General features: G+C 41.4%; 2 protein-coding genes across 4 annotated transcripts in view; both read right to left on the reverse strand.

Annotated features, from left to right (window-relative positions):
• Positions 1-2,489: 2,489 nt before the first annotated feature.
• On the reverse strand, positions 2,490-12,553 carry klf5a (Kruppel-like factor 5a). 2 transcript variants are annotated; one of them, XM_031307775.2, is made up of 4 exons: positions 12,115-12,542; positions 9,969-11,106; positions 8,427-8,486; positions 2,490-5,362 (listed from the first exon to the last, which is right to left on the reverse strand). In XM_031307775.2, exons 1-4 carry the CDS (start codon positions 12,277-12,279, stop codon positions 5,184-5,186), a joined length of 1,542 nt encoding a protein of 513 aa, XP_031163635.1. In that variant the 5' UTR covers positions 12,280-12,542; the 3' UTR covers positions 2,490-5,183. The 2 variants fall into 2 exon arrangements, with proteins under 2 accessions (XP_031163635.1, XP_035848360.1); XM_035992467.1 differs by lacking the exons at positions 2,490-5,362; positions 8,427-8,486 and adding an exon at positions 9,625-9,749 and having other exon boundaries at positions 12,115-12,553.
• A 1,239-nt stretch (positions 12,554-13,792) lies between these two features.
• The window catches only part of pibf1 (progesterone immunomodulatory binding factor 1), a 30,544-nt gene continuing 26,886 nt past the window's right edge, over positions 13,793-17,450 (reverse strand). For both annotated transcript variants that reach the window (XM_035992133.1, XM_031307788.2), the window contains 2 exons: positions 14,582-14,761; positions 13,793-14,314 (listed from right to left, as the gene is read on the reverse strand). In XM_035992133.1, coding sequence (XP_035848026.1) covers positions 14,261-14,314; positions 14,582-14,761 — 234 coding nt within the window. In that variant the 3' untranslated portion in view covers positions 13,793-14,260. The remainder of the gene's footprint in view (positions 14,315-14,581; positions 14,762-17,450) is intronic.

The raw sequence follows: 17,450 nt of genomic DNA on the forward strand, positions 1-17,450 counted from the left end.
TCGCCTTGGATTTAAGAAAACACACAGTGTCAATTTGTAATGACCAGTCCAACAAGGGGTTACAGTAAAACTAGATTTCAACAAGCAAACCTTAAGATCCTCATCATTTTACTATATATTTGGTTTAGTGGTGCAAACTTTCAAACAAATCAGCAATTAATCAAAATACAAACTAATTGATCCTGGGGCCTCTGGGGTCCCTGGGGGTCTGGGGCCCTGGTTCCAGTTGCCCCACTTGTAGAGTAAATAATTCATCTTTAGTTGAGGCTAATGTTGAGCTGAGTGAACTGCTGGATTTATGTAGCGCTTTTATCCAAAGTGCTTTACTACTTCCTCTAATTCACCCATTCACAAACACACACACACACACACACACACACACACACACACACACACACACACACACACACACACACACACACACACAATTGGCTTAATTATTTAAATATAATATAAGACACTGTTGTAGCAGACCTTAGTTTATGTGGAAGCATGGCCTCAACATCATGGGGTTCAGTGTTTTGCTCAAGGACACTTCGGCATGTGGGCAGGAGGAGCCAGAGATCAAACTGCCAACTCTGAGAACAGTGGACAAACCTGCTGAGCCACAGCCGCCCAAAATGTCACTGATGGAGCTCTGGGTTACCCTCCAGTGTTTGTTCTTGCAGCAACTCCCCTATAGCGGTTCTCTGTGGAGGACTTCAAGGTACAGTCCCCTATAGAGAACGTTATAGTCCGTTACAGCAGCCATAGGGATGAGGCTCTGATATTTGATTTCAAACCTTTAACATTTTCCAACTACTGAGTTCACCTGAGGCTACATTTTTAAAAATGAATGTAGCGTCTTGGAATGAAACCCTCCTCAATTTTTGATATTATCTTTTTAACTTTTTGATAGCATGTCAGCTGTTGTGGTATCTCTATAATCTCTGATAACAACATGTTCTATTCTGAGAATATTAGGAATGGTTGACTTTGGAGGGAGTTGCGTGTGTGTGTGTGTGTGTGTGTGTGTGTGTGTGTGTGTGTGTGTCCGGGCTCCCCGTAGTCCTTCTATTGGTCTTCTGAGTGGGTGGTCTGTTCCAAGAGAGGAGCACTGGAAACATTATACCTACATACACACACACAAACACATGCACACACAAAGGGAAACTGGGAATCACACCAACGCAGCACAGCAGAGGGTGGAGCAGGCAGGAGCCTTCTTCCAGATGTGTGACATTAATTTAGTTGATCCAAAACATGAACCGGTAGCTCCCACTCACTCATCACCACTGTGTGTGTGTGTGTGTGTGTGTGTGTGTGTGTGTGTGTGTGTGTGTGTGTGTGTATGTGTGTGTGTGTGTGTGTGTGTGTGTGTAATATTCATCCTAAGTTTTTTAATATTCTTACACTCAGAAATACACCTGCAAGTCTACATTTTCACACATTTTGTATAATGTGGAAGACTTGGCAAGAGAGGGAATCAAGATAAGATAAGAAATAAGAGAGAACAAAATCCCCCTCTTGAGTTTTAGGTAGAGGAAAATATGGGAGCACGGAGGACTAAAGGGAGACGAGGTGCATGATTAAAAAAGGAGGAGCGGAGCAAGTTATGAGAACAGTCTCCACTCTGACCCATGGAGCTGCGCCCCTGGACTTTCATACAATACTTTCCACCGGGGAGGAGAGGGGGGATACGGTGCATGGAAAGACAAAGAGAGAAAATGAAATTAAATCAGAAGAGCGGAGGAGGAGAATGAGAGGAGATGTAGGAGGACGGAAGTGGTTGATTGGGTCCCCCCAGAGATTCTTTTGTTTAGATTGTTCTGCATTTCACTTCTTTCACTCTCTCCCCTCCTTTTCTGACATCTGAGGTAGATTACAACAGAGACCCTGGGTCACATTTATGACTTAAATCAAGAACATATGGTGTGTGTGTGTGTGTGTGTGTGTGTGTGTGTGTGTGTGTGTGTGCGCGCGCGCGTTTGTATGTCCATTTCAATGCAGTGGGATTCCCCTCTGGTCCCCGAGTGGTGGTCAAATTTATTTTCTTGTCCATTGTCTCTTGCTGGGACATCAAAGGACTATTGTTTGTTGATCAGCAAGGGTGCTGCAGGTTACTTGCAGGTCCCGGACGAGAACACTTGGCCTCTCCTCCACATCTTCCCTTCTTATCTCCTTTTGGTGAAACTTAACTTTTAAGCATGTTCAAATCCCAGACACACAGGATCAGCACTTCCACAGAAACCATGTCTAGATTTTAAGAGATGTGGTTATGTCTCATTTGTTTTATTTAGGCCTTGAAAAGGCTTGTTTTAATGTACCACAGACACCACTCTCTATCAGCACAGCATGGCTTTCTCTTTAAACAATTGCTTTAATAAAAACCTCATGGACAAAAAACTAAATGTACCATATACTTTGATCACATCTATAATCCCTGAAATTCAGTAATTGTTAGCAGGTAAAAGAAGAAATCTTCCCATTAACTTCAGCACAAGTGCACGTCTGTAAAAGTGTCAGTTGACTTTATTAGGATCGGTTTCACTCAGTTGAAGAAAAAACAACTTTTGTCTTTGGAACGTTTACCTAGGAAGAAATCAAATCTACAAAATAAGTTGTTGGAAGGACAATATATAAAACAATGGCATCAAAATATCTTTGACAAGAAAACAAAACTTAAGGAAAAAAAAGGCTCAAATATTTTTGGATGCAGGGCATTTTCCTCTTTTTACCCTTTTGTTTACAAAATAATAACAAAAGAGGAAGAAAAATCAACAGTTATTTACAGTGCATATATTTACATTAAGGCATTTTTGCTGGGGAGAAAGACGGTTGATCTAATACAACCCCCACTTCTACACAATCAAATAAATAGTCAGATTTACCATGATACATTACAGTGCTATATTATCTTGATGCTACCTGCAGTGAATGAACAAATACAGTTATAGACACAAGCTAAATCACACCATCAAAATGGACATTTAAGTGTACATCACATTTTTCAAGTCTGTCTTAAAACAGTAGGCCTACTCTCATGTCAATATGTATACTAAAGGAGTTTTTAAAGGATGCGATTGTTCCTCTCGTCCATACTGACAGTGACAAGATCCGTTCCAAGAACGATTTCAATGCAAGCGATGCAGGACAAAATCCCTGTTCTGTGGAAAAATGTATTCTAAAGTTCAACCATAGACTGCATAAAAGAAATGTACATAACATCCGGGCCTGAAAAGAGAAGCCAATGCCTTTAACCCCTGCATGTATTATTATTATTAATACTATTACTAAAAGACACTAAGCCTAAATTAACATCCCAATTAATATCACACTTACATGAATTATGGATGCACCTAGCTAACCAAGCTGCCTAGCTAGCACTAGCTGATAACTTGGCTCCACCCTCTCATCCAAATATGATCACTTCTAGCTCCAACAAACCAAGATGGTGATGGCCAAAATGCCAAACTCGAGGCTTCAAAACAGTAATCCACAAACCAATGGGTGGCTACTTCTACTTCTTAATGAGTTCAACCAAAGTTACTATAAGCTAATACTAAAAGTTACTGTCTTTTTGAAAATGTTTTAAGCAGGGATCGCTTGAGGAACACTTGCATCAACCAATAACTCTCGAATTGCACTTATGGGCATTTTGTTTTAAGAAAGACCTGAAAAAATGTGAACTTATCCTTTAACACAACGTATGTCCATGTTCGATTGACTGATAGAGCCAAATTGCAAGTTAGTTGTGTACAGAGTGAAAACCCTCAGAGAAAGGACTGACTGTCATTTTAATAAAAAAAAGTTTGTGAAGTGGCCTGAGCCGAGCTGTTAAATCACATTGAATGATTGATTAAACCTTGCAATTTAAAAAGAAAGTCCTTTATTTCTAGAGATTTCAATAGATTAAGAAATAAAAACAGCACCGTGTGTGTTTAAAAGGACTGTCTACATTGATCATAGCTCTACTACCACTGAACAAAAACATAAATCAGAGAAGGAGGCACTTAATAAGGTGTTGGTGATGAAGATGATACTTTGGTTAAAACATTTTAAAGATTGTTTTTAAAATAAAGGCTGGATGAGATAGATGTACAATAATTGTATTTTGAAGACGCTTAATTGAAGCTTGTGCATCAAATCGTCAATTATGTTTTAACTGAATGAATTCTAATATGTTTATGGGTTCTGCTTACATTTCTCTGGTTAGAAAAGACAACATGAATAATTCATCACCTAATTGCTGCTCTTTAGCAACCATCCACCTTCCTCTGTTTCTCAGTCATCCTCAGATTTCCTCTCTCTAAAAACAAAAATCTGTCTCTCTCTCTTCATCTCCACCCCTCCCTCGTTTTTTCCTGCACTATCTTCCCCCTCTCCAGAGTATAAATGCCTTCAATTTTTAATATCTGAACAGCAATAATTTGTGTGGTGTTCACATAGATTCAGTCCAGTAGTGATAAAGATCGTTCCAGTGGTGAATGAGATGCATGGGCCAAAAAGGCTTAGACTTAGATTACAATTTCTAGTGCAAACCAAAGGATTTGGTTAAAAAAAAAAAAAATTATATATATATATATATATATATATATATATATATATATCTCAAAACTGGATATTCAAGTTATATAAACAAACTAACAAACCAATGAGTAAATAAAGATTTGGCTTGACTAGTTTTGCAAACAAAGCTTCCCCTTTATAAAAAAAAAACAACAACAATATAAAGCCAGTTCTATGTTAGGACAGAGACAAAAAATTTACAAGTTTTGAGTGGTAAGTGCTTTCATCCCAGTCACACAAAAGAGTCTAAATAGACTGGAAACATTTGGAACTACCATTTTCTTTTTGTTTTATTTTTTTCCTTGTATTCATCTAAATAAATCTATACCAAGTATAGCTGAAGGTTAAGGGACCAGGAACTTCATCTGGCCATTATGTTTCTACTTTACAGCCTCCGAATCACCTAACTCTGGGTTAAGACCAACACGTTTGTTAGGCTGTCGTACCATTTCAGCACATGATAGCAGCTGTAGTGTCATCAGGCAGCTTGTAACGTTGTTGTGGGAGATTGAGTGAGAGCTTTATGCGTGTCAAGATAGTGCTTGTGTATTTGTAGTGTATGTCTGTGTGTGTGTGTGTGTGTGTGTGTGTGTGTGTGTGTGTGTGTGTGTGTGTGTGTGCATGTGCAAACGCTGCTAGTTCTGGTGTCTCTTCATGTGCAAGGCGAGGTGGTCAGATCGGGAAAAGGAGCGGGAGCAGACGGCGCACTGGAAGGGTTTGGCACCCGTGTGCTTCCGGAAATGACGCGTCAGCTCATCCGAACGAGCAAAACGCCAGTCGCAGCTGTCCCACGTGCACCTGTACGGCTTCTCACCTGCCGGACGGAAGAGAAAAGAGAAATTCTGAGTGAGTGCGCTGCTCTCTGAAGGTGTATCAATATGTGATTATAAGAACTGATGACACTATTTATTAATAAAACAGACATAAGTTCCCTGAGTTACATGATTCATACAGTTGGGTGGAGGAACTGGGAAAACAGGCTTTACCGAAAAGTCCAGTTGTCTAACAACATATACAGTCATAATGCGGTCACAAGCATTTATCCAGCAGTAAGGCTGCACAAGTTTCCCACGGCCGACTCGTCTGTATTGTCTGCCTTTGCCTCTGTGCATTTCTCTTTGACAGTTGCGGTATGTTTGTTTTTTGTCATTCCAATACTGTTCAGCTACAGCCCCAGCTGTGTTCTCTCTCCTTTATTCTTGGCTCCGTCTTAGGCCCAACCGCCCAACCTGTGATGCACAACCACCAACCCAGGTCCAGTAGCCCAAAGGTGGGCTTTAACATTTGTTCACCCAGTGGTATCTATTCATGCAGATATTTTTGGTTTTATTGGTCCATGTTTTGAAATATCTGCCTAGGACATTCCTGCCAAAACGGAGGTGAATGAAATTTCATTTGTGACATTAAAATAATCAAACAACATACAGTTGTACATTACACCCCAAGACAAGACTATACAAGAAAAACAATTATTTAACTTGTGCATATTGGCATTTCTACCAGCTCTATGTACTTAGCTCTGTCTGGTAACAATGGATGCTTAAGAAACATGGCCAGTTGGTAAGGAACTTGATTCTTGTTTAGCTAAATCACTTAAAAAATATGCTTCTCCATGTAATTGATTGAAAAGTGCCTTAAAAGTGAGCACAGTGCTGTAAGAGAAAAGTACTGTATAATGGAATCTAATGGAAACTGTGCTTTCTGGTTGAAAATGTATCTCTTCTTCTCCTCCTTCTTTTTAACATTTATTTATTTCTAATGATCAACAACTGTGTGAGAATGCATAGCCAATGCATACCATTTGTAATTCACCTGAAAATCTCAAATAATAATTCAACAACAGTGTGTCTTTCCATAACAATGTCCCTATAACTCTGGATAGTCCACACACCTTGCTATGAACAGTTTCCATTGGAACTACTAAAACATGTTTAAATGTTATTTTCTTTTTCAAACCTGGACAAATTTAATCTTAAACTATCTGTATGCTGGATACCACTACATGTAAGTAAAAAAACACTGGTCATTAAGTGAACCAACCCTTTAAACAAGCACAGCAAGTTCTGCAGCGTTGCTAAAACACAAATTAACCACATCGTCACCAAACACAGAAACACACACCTGAAACTGAACACAATGAGGAGAGACAACGAAAAGACGGAGAAGAGTGAACTGGGAGTGTTCACACACACACACACACACACACACACACACACACACACACACACACACACACACACACACACACACACACACACACACACACACACACACACACACACACACACACACACACACACACACAATCAGGGTAATGGATGTTGATGGAGATTAGAGTGGGAACTCCCGAGGGGACCCAAACGCATTAGGAATCATCTCATACAGATTACTGACAGGTGTGTGTGTGTGTGTGTGTGTGTGTGTGTGTGTGTGTGTGTGTGTGTGTGTGTGTGAGTGCGTAAGCGTGCATTGAAGCAGCTGAATAAGAGAAGTAGAATGAGTAACAGACAAAGATAGAAATGGAGGGGGGGTTGAAGCTGGAAGGATGGCACAAAGAAGAGAAGAGGATGATTAGATGGATGAAAGCAATACAAAAAAGGAGAGAAAATAACTAAGCGAGACTGACAAAAGCAGAGAGGATAAGGAAGTTGCTGCTACATCCCTCTTTACATGTTGTGTTCTCATCTTGTGGTCTATAATAACTGCAATAACCACAATCAGCCTGCAGCATGAATGACGCCAGATCTAATTGTCGGGGTCATGTTCCCAAAAACTGAAATGTGAGGCACGCACACCCACAACGATGTTCTGTACAAGCAGTTCAGATTAATGAGAGGAACAAAACTCTGGATCGTAGTGGTAAGAGTAAGAGTGAGTTTTGTGTGTTCTTTTTCTAACTTTGTTTGTTTCACTATGGGAATCACTTAACGTAACCCCAGTTCTTTGATAACAGAGTGAGGTGTTTCACCAAAACGTCCCTCCTTGCAGAGACACAGAAAGAAACCTATCTGGAATGATTTGTAAGGAGCTGGTCGACTGTGATTATATGAGGGGGCGTGGCCCTAGCACAGTTTGACCTGTCTGTCACGGACAGACGTGGTGTCATTGGAGCTTCCATAGTTGGTCACGCCAAGGCGATTCCCATAGTGAAACACCTCACTCTGTTATCAAAGAACTGGGGTTACGTTAACCTAAAGTTTCTGTGTGTGTGTGTGTGTGTGTGTGTGTGTGTGTGTGTGTGTGTGTGTGTGTGTATCCAGATGAGTGAGGAATGCGTAGATATCAACAGAAGCTTTGTTTTGTTAGCTGGAGAGTGAGGTGGAGCCCAACACCTAAGTGCTTGATTGTTGACTTTGCTCAACCAAAACTAATAGTTCAAATTTAAATGTGAAAGAAGTCAGACATATAGAAAGAAAGATGAGAAAAAAGGGAAAGAAAGAAAAAGGAAAATGGACACAGTGATGATTAAAGTGGAGATAGATCACACAAGATGATCTAAGATATTTTTGTATCTGCACAGATGAATCTTGTGTATATTTATAGTTGCAAACAAGCCACACAAGCATATTAAAGCATTTAAACATTGATGTCTGAACAGTATACTAAGAGAGATGGCACCGCACGTCTAGTGCTAACCACATAGTCGGAGAGTCATCCCCTGGCAGAAGTATGTCACTTCCACCTGTTTTGATGGAATAGTATATTGGGCAGAGGATGGGGGTAGGATACATTTACACACACACATGCCAGGAACACAACACTCTGCCTAGCAACATGGTGCCAGTGCAGATACCGAAATACGAGTTGTGTGGGCAGCGTTGTTTTTTTCTACTTGTCCCCGTTTAAAAAAAGCTGCATTAATTGGAGGAATGTCTTACCTGTGTGAGTCCTGAGGTGGGCTTTTAGATGGGACGACTTGGTGTAGACTTTCTTGCAACCTGACGACAGGAGATAAACACAAACAGAAGGCTTAATCCAAATGCAAATCATTCACTTGTCAGATATGTATTTACCCAATAAACTGAGCTGTGGCATGCTAGAAATGTGAAATAATGAAGAACAGAAGCGGATTTTGGAATGAGATATAGTAAATGTTGTTTTTGTTATTCTGATTTTCAAAAAGGACATGTGACTGTTTAAATGTGGCCCACACAGTCTGAATTGGTATTAAAACTGTTTAGATTTTGTGTATTTACAAAGAAAATGCATACCATTAATGGCACTAATCTCACAGAATACGGCTTTGTTGAAAACGTCGGTTCTCTACACCTGTTAGTTTGACATCGAAGCCGGGATATTTTAAGTTCAGGATTACGAAACTTTTTGCACATTATGTTATACACAGTACAATGTGAAAAAGGTCATATTTTGAATGATTTAGAAACATATTCTTCACATTAATTCTGACTTTAAATAAGGCCATGATTAAATATCATGTATTGCAAAGATGTGAGAAGATGAGCAGCTGCAGCAGTGTGACTAATATACACTTGGTGTGAATGCGTCCATGTGTGGATATGATGAATCTGCCTCATCTGACTTTAAAGAAGTTAGACATGTGGTAACATGCTGCAGGAGGCTCTGCTTAAGCCTATTTTACACGCTGCCACAGGCTAGTTGACATTACATGTCCTACAAGTAGCTGCATATCGTAAAACTCCAATCTAAGACAAAAATCTAAAGTGTGACTTTATGCAAATTATGTGTTGGGAAAGAAGATCAAATGACTTAAGGAGAACATCTATCTAATTAACACACCCACACATTCATTCCACAAATATCCCAGTGACTTTAAAGCCACAACAATGTGTTAGAGCTAATGGCTGAGAATGCCTGAGCTGTTTGAGGTGAGATAATAAAGTTTTTAAACCAGACGGTTAATTGAAAGGCAGTGATAGATATTCTCCATAGCCAAAATATTTTAATTCCAGTGCAGCACAAGCTCTGCTGAGGCTGTCGAAACATATTGTGACTCATAAGCCTGGGAAAGTCATTCCACACACAACATTTTATTTTTTTTAAATGCCCAGGTGTCTTAAAATAAAGCTGGTTTTCCTTAAGGGGACCTTTGTGAGAGACCAGACATTCACTTGACCACAGGGAACCAACAGATTAAAGAAGATGCCTATTGATCAAACTGACATCACAGGTGAACAAAGTTATGTCAAACAATGCCTTGTTCATGCTTTGTGGTCTAATTCCTGTGAATCTGAAGTCAGGTATAAAAGTCAGAGAAGCCCTGCAGCAGAGGATGAAACAGCAACATGAAAGGTAAAAATTAAATTATTATTATTATGTAAAAATAAACACACACACACACACACACACACACACACACACACACACACACACACACACACACACACACAACAGTGACAAGAATCAGCATGCATATACAATGGCTGTGTTATTGTTCTAACCTGGGTAATCACAGTGGTGGATCCGTCGTTTCTCCAAGTCTGGGTTGTTCCTCCGGTTATAGCGGGCAGGCACGGTGGTCTGAGCTGGGGCTGGGGCTGGGGTTGTTGCAGGTACTTGGGGAAGGCCTGCGGCTTGGCCTGGGTCCGGCATGGGACCTGTAGTTAGGGGCAGGGCTAAGCTGCCTGGTCCCGGGCCAGGTCCGAGTCCAGGGGTGCTACCTGCCAACTTGGAGGCGATGGTGGCTGCATATGAGGGAGGAGGGGACATGGTGTGGAGCAGCTCCTTCTGCCTGTCAGGGCTGCCTGGCTCTGAGCTCGGCGGGGAGGGAGGCAGGTAAGGCACCTGCTGCTGGAGGAAATGGGGATGTGCCTGAGCATGAGAATGTGTGTATGTCCCACCACCCAGGCGGCAGTAGGCAGGCTTGGCTGTCTGCTCTTGTTGAGATGCAGAAGAAGCTACCGGCAAATCATGGAAAGGCGTGTGGATTGTGGAAGTGGAAGTGTGTTGTATCTGTTGCTGCTGCTGATGATGATGGTGATGATGATGCTGCTGAGCTTCCATACCATTGTCATGGTGATGGTCCAAGCCAGAGTTTAATAGCTGAAACAGCGAGCCACTGTTGTCATGGTGGTGGAGAGGATGCTGCTCGAACTGCGATGACATTTCCTGTTTGATGAAAACTTGTGGAACTGAATCGTCACCGTGGCTGCCTCCCGGCTGGTTGAAAACACTGGTGAAGTCCGGTAACCCTGTTAACATGTTTATGGCTGAGGTTTCCATGGCAATGTTGCCAGGGCCATGCCCAGATGTGCTGCAGCGACTAGTGGGCGTCGTGTTGGGGCAGTGCAGCTGTATGTTGGTGGAGAAACACGGGGAGGCAGATTCTGTTTTGATTTGAGTGAGACCTGTGTGGTTCTGGTGCTGAGGGGGCCGCACCTGCTGGCACAAGCCCATCCTCAGGTAGGCCGTGTCAGGGAGGTAAAGATTCATGTTGAGGGTGTAGGGAGACCCAGTGTGATCAGTGAAGAACTGATCCAGCGCTGACGCACTGTCTCTCTGGGACTTCTGCTGGCTGTCTGCATGAGGTGGAAGGGGAAGAGACTGAGGGGAGAGATACCTGTCCATCTCATACTTTGCCTGTTGAATAAAAAAAACAAACACAAACAAAAAGTCTGGTTGAGAAATATCTCATTTTAAAATCTCTACGTACACTTAAATGAAATGTATCCAGATCGGACTTGTTTTTCGTGAGCCACCATGAAACTATTCTGAGGCGCTATTTTGAGAAGACAAAGGTTTGATAGGACAGTCACCGCTAAAACATTTATCAAGTAGTCATCAATAGGCAGTTGCCACATTCCCTCTCTGGCTGCAAGGCTGAACTCAAAAACCCACCAGCTGTGAGGCCAACAGTTGAGGATCAGGCATGCCACGGAAATCAGATCTTATACTTTTTATACAAAACATTAAGACATTTGCACAACTGTAGTTATAACAACAGACTAAAGACAGCCTATTGATCAAACTGGCATCACAGGAAACAATGCCTTGTGGTCTAATTCCTGTGAATCTGAAGTCAGGTATAAAAGTTGGAGAAGCCCTGCAGCAGCAGAGGATGAAAAGCAACATGAAAGGGAATGGGGAAACACCCATGCCTCCCTATCCGCTCCGCTGCAGTAGCAGAAGCAGCAGCAGTCTGGGGATGGGCTGCTATTTCTAGGCTCCTGATCATACCAGCTGCTATATTGCACTCTTTCCTCTGATGCACAAGTTTCCTGCTAACTGGGGACAGAGTTGCTGGGAGCTTTCTGTCCGAAGCTGGAGTCAGTTGTTGTCAGCGTGGTATGATGGTGAGAGGGGGAGAAGGGACCAACAACTGGTGGCCAACTGGCTGGCATAGAAAACATGCGGTGAATGCGTTTGCAGCCGGAGCAGCTCGGTTTCGCGTCCAGCTGGTCGCAGTCTGCTCGCTTATTCTCGCAATGTGTGCAAAACAGAGTGGTGATTAACATCACGCAGATAAACCGAATGAAATTAAGAGGCCAGCAAAAAAAAAACAACCTGGATCTACAACCAATCTGCCACGCCCATTCAATGAAATACATCACTAATGTGTAAAGTCGTTTGGATTTCTAACCGGTTTACCTGTGTGTAGTCATTATGTCCAGTCTTGTCCGTTTCTGTGATCTTGCAGTCCAAGCCGAACAACGCCGAGTCCTCCAGAGCGAATCCAGCGGGCAGAGTCGCCTTCTGCAGCGGGTAAAAGGGATCCTCCTGCCCGCCGCCGCTCATCGCGAGTGTCGCGGCCATGAAGCTCCGATTCAGCACCGCAAATGACCGCTCGTCCTGTTATGCAAAAAGGAGGATGCTACAGCGTCCTAGGGTGAAAGAAGTGGAGCCGACGAGGTGTAGTGCGTGTGGTGGAGTTATTACTGTGTGCCCGTTTGGTACATCTCCTTCCACTTGTTTCATCCCTCCACCGGCCCACAGACAGTTTTCTATCTCCTGCTGTAGGGCGGAGCGGCACAGTGTAAATACTGCACATGCACCGCCCACCAAACCTTTAAAAAGGCTTTGATCATTCATTCACTGGCCACCGCCCTACGCTTACATCTAAATACATTGACAACAGGGTAGTAAAGTGTAGCCTACACAGAACCAGCCCGACCGCATTCAGCCATAAAGGTGTTGGTTAAACCAGCCTTTTCAAACATGTATTGTGATATTATTTTTTCCCTCCAGTGTGTTAAGTTTATATATATATATATATATATAGATAGATAGATATATATCTCTATATCTATATATCTCTCTCTCTCTATATATATATATATATATATATATATATATATATCTCTATATATATATATATATCTCTATATATATATATATATATATATATATATATATATATCTCTCTCTCTCTATATATATATATATATATATATATATATATATATATATATATATATATATATATCTCTATATATATATATATATATCTCTCTCTATATATATATATATATATCTCTCTCTCTATATATATATATATATATCTCTCTCTCTCTATATATATATATATATCTCTCTCTCTCTATATATATATATATATATATATATATATATATATATATCTCTATATATATATATATATATATATATATATATGTGTATGTGTGTGTGTGTGTGTGTCAATTCTTAAAATTTAATTTTGTTTTTGCTTAACTGAGTTACATTTGCCATGTCACAACATCTAAGTACCTCCTTGTCTACTGTAAACATTTAAAGGCATATTCCAGCAATGTATGCCACTTTCATAAAGCTGGGAGTCGCAAAAGAGACACATTAAAAGAATGGACAAAATCGAACCCCACACTTTCAGCATGTGATGCAGACTATTAAGCCTGAGCTGAGATCACCCATTTGTAAGCTCCTCCACATAAGACATTATTCATCATTTCTCACTGGTTAAGCAGCACTTCTGGTGACAAGTTAACTGAATTTCATATGCATTGCAAATTGGTGGAGTGCCCCTTTAATATCTGATGCTGAGAGATTTTAAATGTTTTCTTTTAACAGGACATCCTTGGAATGTGTTTAAAATCACACTTTATCACACAGTTTATTGTGAAAAATACCATCTGCTATGGCAACTCAGACTCACATTTTAGTTGGTACAAAAATTGATAGGTCATACAAGTGATGCACATTGTTTTTTAAGCAAATTCTAATGTATTGCATGTTCTAACTATTTCACAAAACAGGGAAATAAAGTAGTGTATTGTGAAGTATTGTAGGCTTATAAAAAAGGGACAAAAACAGCTTTAAAGCAGTCCTCTGGTCGAGTTTAATATGACACCGATCAGAACATGGTCTGAAATGATAAAGGTATGCCTACTATGTCTATATTTAAAGCCAAAGGAGCCTCTGCTCGTGTATATCAGCCACCAGTATCTGCAAACCTGGAAAAGATGAGGAAATAATGATAGACAGACCTAATAAAATAGACCACTGCCAAGAAAGAGGAATTTTTGGGCAGTCGGTTGGCTCGGAATGTGTACCCTGTGGAAGGTAATACCTTTACTTCTGGTTTTGGACCAGTAGGCAGGGAATTTATCCTCTCTAAACAATATGTAACCAAGGATGAGAAAACAAAACACTCAGGCACCAGTAAATGTTTCTACTTTTGTATTTCAAAAGATGTTGAGATTTGAAAAGCCTTAATAAAATAATAATATTGTTAAAGCCCTGAGTGACAATTAATAGCACTAGTAGTAACAGAACATCATGCTCATTTAGGTTTCTGTTTCTTCTTTTGGTACCAATCAGGAACTTCTTTATTGGTCTGCAAATGAAAGAAACAAAGAGGGAAAACGATGGTTAGAAAAGTACGAAGTGCGCAGCTCTTTTTTGGGTTCGTAAGATATTTTCACCTATTTGACTTTCTCATGATTCAAGGGTTAATACAACAGCATATCTTTGCTCAGCTGACTTCAGTGAAAAGCTCAAATTAAAATGAAAATGTATCATGATACTCCTTTGTCTCAACTTCTGTCCAGGCAGGTTTAGGTGGTGTGACTCATAAAAAGGTGTTGCAGAGTCAGACACTTACAAACACGGTGGGTTTGGGTTTGTTTGGTGACTCTTCTTCTGTGGTCCTGCCAATACGTTTGGACTGGTGTTTTCCTGCACCAGAGGTCCTGATGGCAGTTGAATCTGTTTCCAACAGGTTTAGAGCGTCTCCCTGTCTGGACCGCATACTGATCAGGACCTGCTTCATCACCGCTAACTCCTGGAGATTCACATGGTTCATGAAAATAGGGATGTGAAAACAACGGTAAAACAATAAACTGGAATCGTTAAAGCCCCTGACACACCAACCTGACGGCTGACCGTCGGCAGAAAAGGCAGTTGGACTGACCAGTCGGCTCCCCGAGGTTCAAAAAGTGCCTTGGAACACACCGAAGCGACGCCGTCTTGAGCGTACGTTCTGCGCGTGCGTGAGACGTAATACAAAAAATTAAAACCGGAAATTACAACAAGTCACGTGGGTCTGGCTTCTCCAGCAGATAGTAATGGCGGCTTGTTCGAAATACGATCTCGTATTTTACGAAAATAGTTCACTGAAACGTGTTTCTGAAAACATTTTAAGCGAGAAATAGGCCATACAATTGCTGAATCTGTCTTCATTTCAGATCGACAAAGGTCAGTTTAAAAGATTTTCGTCAGATTTTGAGAGGCGTTCGTCACTCATCCTGTTCGTTATTTCCGGGTTAGCACTCTGCCCGGCCTCCGACCCAGCAAGTCAGGTCGGCCAAAATGAAGGCCGACAGCTCCTCCAACGGACGATGGCATGGAACACACCGAACAGACTCGAGTCACCGACCTCGCCAGACTGTCCGACGACCGCTTATCGGGTTGGTCTGTCAGGGCCATGAGAGAAATAACTGGTAGTGTAGTGTCCAAAAGGCCAGCAATCAATCACCATCTTTTAAGAGTATACCTACTTGCTTTTTCATTTTGTAAAACATTTGCTTAAAAACTTAGGTTTTCGGGGAATTCGTTGCTGCTTTCTGATGACAACTATGGGACGCCTTGCAATAAGCTCAACAAGCTCAAGGGTCTGTGGGGTGGCAGCAGGGCAGAGGGGAGGACTCTGGGCCATTTCACGGTTCTATTTATCACTCCTGAGGACATGAGCCCTGGCATGTCACACACACACACACACACACACACACACACACACACACACACACACACACACACACACACACACACACACACACACACACACACACACACACACACACACACACACACACACACACACACACACACACACACACACACACACACACACACACACACACACACACACACACACGGCATCCCAAACAGCCAAGCTGAGGAACAGCTGTCTATGACAGGGCACATACTTCATACAGCTGGCTTGGGGGACACACTCCCACGCGCACACACATACAAGCACACGCAATCTTGAAGGAAGCATTGCAACACTGTGCACTGTCTGGATATCAAGAGTTATCAAGTTTATTTTAGAGCTGCAACTATTAGTTGATTTATCGATTAGTTGATCGACGGAAAATTAATCAGCAAGTGTTTGGTCTAATGGTTTCACATTCACAAATCTGAGAATTTGTTGCTTTTTCTTGTCTTAAATTATAATTTTATATTTTTAGGTTTTGGGATGTCAATTGGACCAGGAAGACATTTGAAGACATCACTTTGGGCTCTAGGAAATTGTGATGGATCTTTTTCTGATATATGATTATAGACCAAACAAAGAACTGAGAGATGAATTAATGATGCAAATGATCTTTATACTGACCTTACACCAAACCACTTTTCAAGCGATTCCACTGTCGCAGACTAAATTCAATATTGGAATGAAATCATGAGAGTCTTGCTGAAGTTGGGGCACACTCCCGTCGTCTCAATCCTTTGGTGTAAGGTGGTCATAAAACTCAGTCCGAGTCAGTCTTTTTCCCGTATTGACGTTCCGACAATAGTTTGATATTATCGTAAGTTTTAAGTCTTGGTAGTGAAGTTAAATCACAACCACCAGTCAACAACCAATGGGTGCGCTAAGCTTTACCTGCGTGTAAACAGTAAAAGTGGCAGTAGCTCAGTCTGTAAAGAGTTGGGTTGGGAACTGGGACTGTTAGCTGCTGGAGAGGTGCCAGTTCATCTCCTGGGCATTGCCAGGGTGCCCTTGAGCAAGGCACCAAACCCCCAACTGCTCGAGGCAGCTGTCCATGGACAGCCGCAGCCCCATCACACTTAACATCTCTCCATTTGTGCATGTATAGGTCCTGAGCATTGTACATGTGTGTATTTCAGGCCTGTGTGCAACAGAGTGAAAAAGATTTTATTTCCCTTGCGGGATTAATAAAGTATGTCAAAATCAAAACAAAAAAATAATCAAACGCGGAGCTCTAGGTACTGCCGCCATTCATCTGCATGTATGACAGAACATAAAATCGGCAAACCTTCCCTTAAGTTGCTAGCTAGCTTGGTTACATTTTTCAAAAAGAATCTAGTTGTAATCTTGCAAATTGTGTTCCCTAGGCATTGCAAAATCATATAGTCTGTGACTAAAAACTCAGAGACATTATGACATATTTGTCTTTAGATGTCAGAATTTAGTCTTTTCATAGTCTTCTAGTGTACAGTATGGTAGGCATCAGTTGCAGCCATAATAAAAAAGGTTTCCAAACGTTTCTACAGTTTGGAATTACTGGTTGAATTTGTGTGTTTCCATAGAAGCATAGGTTGGCAGGCAGCATCAACGGCAGGACTCGTGACGGCCATGTGCTTACAACATGCTGGTCTGACTCATGAATCTTTACTTTCAAAGGAAGGTTTTGCTGGTATCTCACCATTTTGAAACAGCCAAATATACTGGAATAGAATGGGAGGCACTGAACGCAGTTGTCACCACTACATATCATCATAGTGGG

Source organism: Sander lucioperca, chromosome 15 (genome assembly GCF_008315115.2).
Source record: "Sander lucioperca isolate FBNREF2018 chromosome 15, SLUC_FBN_1.2, whole genome shotgun sequence".
NCBI classification, from domain to species: Eukaryota; Metazoa; Chordata; class Actinopteri; order Perciformes; family Percidae; genus Sander; species Sander lucioperca.

Bases quoted from the DNA above. Each gene is read 5' to 3' on its own strand.
- klf5a (XM_031307775.2), bottom strand. From the start codon at position 12,279: ATGGCCGCGACACTCGCGATGAGCGGCGGCGGGCAGGAGGATCCCTTT. The intron at 11,107-12,114 runs GTAAACCGGTTA...TTTATTCAACAG, and splicing joins GACATAATGACTACACACAG to GCAAAGTATGAGATGGACAG. The intron at 5,363-8,426 runs GTAAGACATTCC...TCCGTCCGGCAG, and splicing joins CCACCTCAGGACTCACACAG to GTGAGAAGCCGTACAGGTGC.